This window comes from Montipora capricornis, chromosome 10 (assembly GCF_036669925.1).
Source record: "Montipora capricornis isolate CH-2021 chromosome 10, ASM3666992v2, whole genome shotgun sequence".
NCBI classification, from domain to species: Eukaryota; Metazoa; Cnidaria; class Anthozoa; order Scleractinia; family Acroporidae; genus Montipora; species Montipora capricornis.
The window spans coordinates 45,265,799-45,268,298 of NC_090892.1; the positions used below are offsets into that span (position 1 = coordinate 45,265,799).

At 39.4% G+C, this 2,500-nt stretch overlaps 2 protein-coding genes across 3 annotated transcripts in view; one reads left to right on the top strand and one right to left on the bottom strand.

The window, feature by feature from the left end:
* The window catches only part of LOC138018712 (chromosome transmission fidelity protein 8 homolog), a 13,928-nt gene that overhangs the window by 10,674 nt on the left and 754 nt on the right, over nt 1-2,500 (top strand). The gene's annotated exons all lie outside the window — the stretch shown is intronic.
* Nucleotides 1-2,500, bottom strand: part of LOC138018711 (Wilms tumor protein 1-interacting protein homolog) — a 14,593-nt gene that overhangs the window by 494 nt on the left and 11,599 nt on the right. For both annotated transcript variants that reach the window (XM_068865394.1, XM_068865393.1), the window contains 3 exons: nt 1,754-1,805; nt 1,215-1,283; nt 1-765 (listed from right to left, as the gene is read on the bottom strand). The exon at nt 1-765 is cut by the window's left edge and continues 494 nt beyond it. In XM_068865394.1, the coding sequence (XP_068721495.1) occupies nt 556-765; nt 1,215-1,283; nt 1,754-1,805 (331 nt within the window). In that variant the 3' untranslated portion in view covers nt 1-555. The remainder of the gene's footprint in view (nt 766-1,214; nt 1,284-1,753; nt 1,806-2,500) is intronic.

Genomic DNA, 2,500 nt, shown 5'->3' on the forward strand with positions numbered 1-2,500 from the left:
CAACAGTTGCATTCATTGTTAAAGCCTAAAGCTGAAATAAAAACGACGAAATTTTAAGACGAAGTGCAGGGAATGACACAAAATGCTTGCTTAGTGATCACGCAGTCATATATGGAAGGAAGTCTGGACCAAGCTCCGTTTCCACGATCAGTAAACAACATGAACATCAGCTATGCATGTACATGTATATCATGTTTATAAAGACGTATGAAAGCCACCGATTCGGAGACAAATGTGTTGCTAAACTTAACAACCCCATGGACAAACACCCCATGCAAGTAATAAAGGGCAACAAAGCAGTCGGCCATTTGCCTTGAGCATGAGTTCTCCCGAAGAGTGTGATATTTTCTTGCAAACAGTGGAGAGGTCAGTGTTGAAGTGATCGGTTTTTAGTGTTATTTGTGACTTCATACAAGCCAGTTTACTCCCTCTGAAATCAATGGTCTCGTATATAAGCCGCACCCACAATTTTGAGCCCAATATTTCAGCAAAATGATGCTATTCATGAGTTTTCACAGTATAAGGATGGAGTAACAAATGTCTATGATTTTAAAGTTATTTAAAATGCTTGCCACGTGAAATGTGTGGTCTTCCAAGTGGAAGACAACGAGGTGTCACATTTGGTGAGTTGCAGGGTGAATTATGTGGTGTAACGAAAGGTGAGACATATTTTGGGGTTCTTTTTTCCCTGCACTTTTGGCATAAAAGATGATGGTCTTGTGGATAACATTGTCTCTTGTTTACGTCAAGCTGCACTCCACAATCCTGCAAAAAATTAATGAGAGCGGGTAAAAGACTTACTATCAACTTTGGTGATGCATTAATGACATGCTGTGTTGTAGCATACATGTAATATACTTGCATATTATAAGGTGAATAGACCATATGAGCCTATCAAGTTACTTTTCACTTGGTTTCAAAAATCAAAAATTACTGTATGTTGCCAATCAGATGCAACAGTGAGAAGCCCAAAGTTGCAAAGCTTTGGACAATTCGAGTGTCTGAGCTCAAAACAAGAAAAGGGAAAGAACATTCCTGGCTGGCTTAATGCCTTTGCCTTCTAACAGAAACCCTTGTGGTGATGATTGCTGCCTTGCCAATGTCAGGCTATTAACAAAGTCTTCAAATGCTGTGAGCGCCAAATGTGCTAGATCACTCCTATTATTCAAGGCTGAAATGAATATCAGTGACCAGAGAAAAGACAGGTGACATACCTCACATTGAAAACAGTCAAGATGGAAATCTTTTCCCATTGAGGCCACTCTGATAAACTCCTCAGATTCCTGTATGTAAAAGTAGACTCATGATTTATTTCTGGAAAGGACTTTTTAATAATTAATATTATCTATTGATTATAGAGTGTTTTCATGTGACGTCAAGGTGGCCATGTTGGTGTCCCCAACTAATCCTCCGGGAATTGAGCTCTATTATCATGCAAACGTTTTCTTTTGTTTCGGTGGAAAAACAAGGTTACTGATCACGTGAATGAAAACACTCTATAACACAAAAAGTAGGATGTCCCTGTTTTTTTTGTTTTTGATGGCATAAGTGGGGTTAAATTTGTTCTTCAATCCCGCTCTGAGGGTTTTCATCTGGCTTTCTTTCCTTATCTGAGGCCCCTTGTATTAAGTTTCAGTTCAACCTTGTGGAGCTGTGTTGCTTGCTGTTGTAAGGACAATCTACCAAGAGTTAAACATGTGTATTTGTTACCTGTTTACTACTAAAACTAGTTGTAGGCAGAATCACAGCATACCTTTGAAGCGACTATCAGTTTCTTGCAGATAGCACAAGTTGGACAGAATTTTCTGAAGGAAAAGATTCAGTTTCAACTGTTACCATCTCTACTGTACATCTTTGATAAATTATTGGATGCTGCAACTTCTGTGACCAGTACATAATTTGTTAATCTTGTTAGCATAGGGAAACCGCTAAACATAGAGCCCATCTTAATTGGCATGTCTCTTCTTGGGGTGGGGGTAGGGGGTGAGCAGTACCATAGCTGAAACAACCCAAACCTTTACAGAAATGCTAACCTTAGGCTTACACATCATCTATTAAAAGCATAGCGTTTAGGCCTAAGGTTGAGTGGATGTAGCAGGTGTTAACCCATTGACTCCTGAACTGCTTGCCATTGACAAGGAGTAAAATCAACTGGCAATACACAGAGTAAAATCTATTCAGTCTCACCCCCAGGAGTCAAAGGGATAAACATCAACCTTCCTTGGTCAGAAATCTTCTTCTAAGCCATGACACTGAAATCCACCAGCCACTTGTCTTTCAAAATACATTTGCGGTTGTTCTAACTTCTCATAGCTGTGTTTATGGAAGTTTCCATCACAGTCCTTGCTCAAAATCAAATACATGTAGCATGAGATGTTAACGAATTCATTCAGAGTTTGAATAGAGTGGGGAATGTACAGTAGTCTCCAGTATTGTGGTGTGGCCTTGTTCCTGATGGGAGCATCTTTCACTTCCCTAATTAATAATTATTGTAGACTAC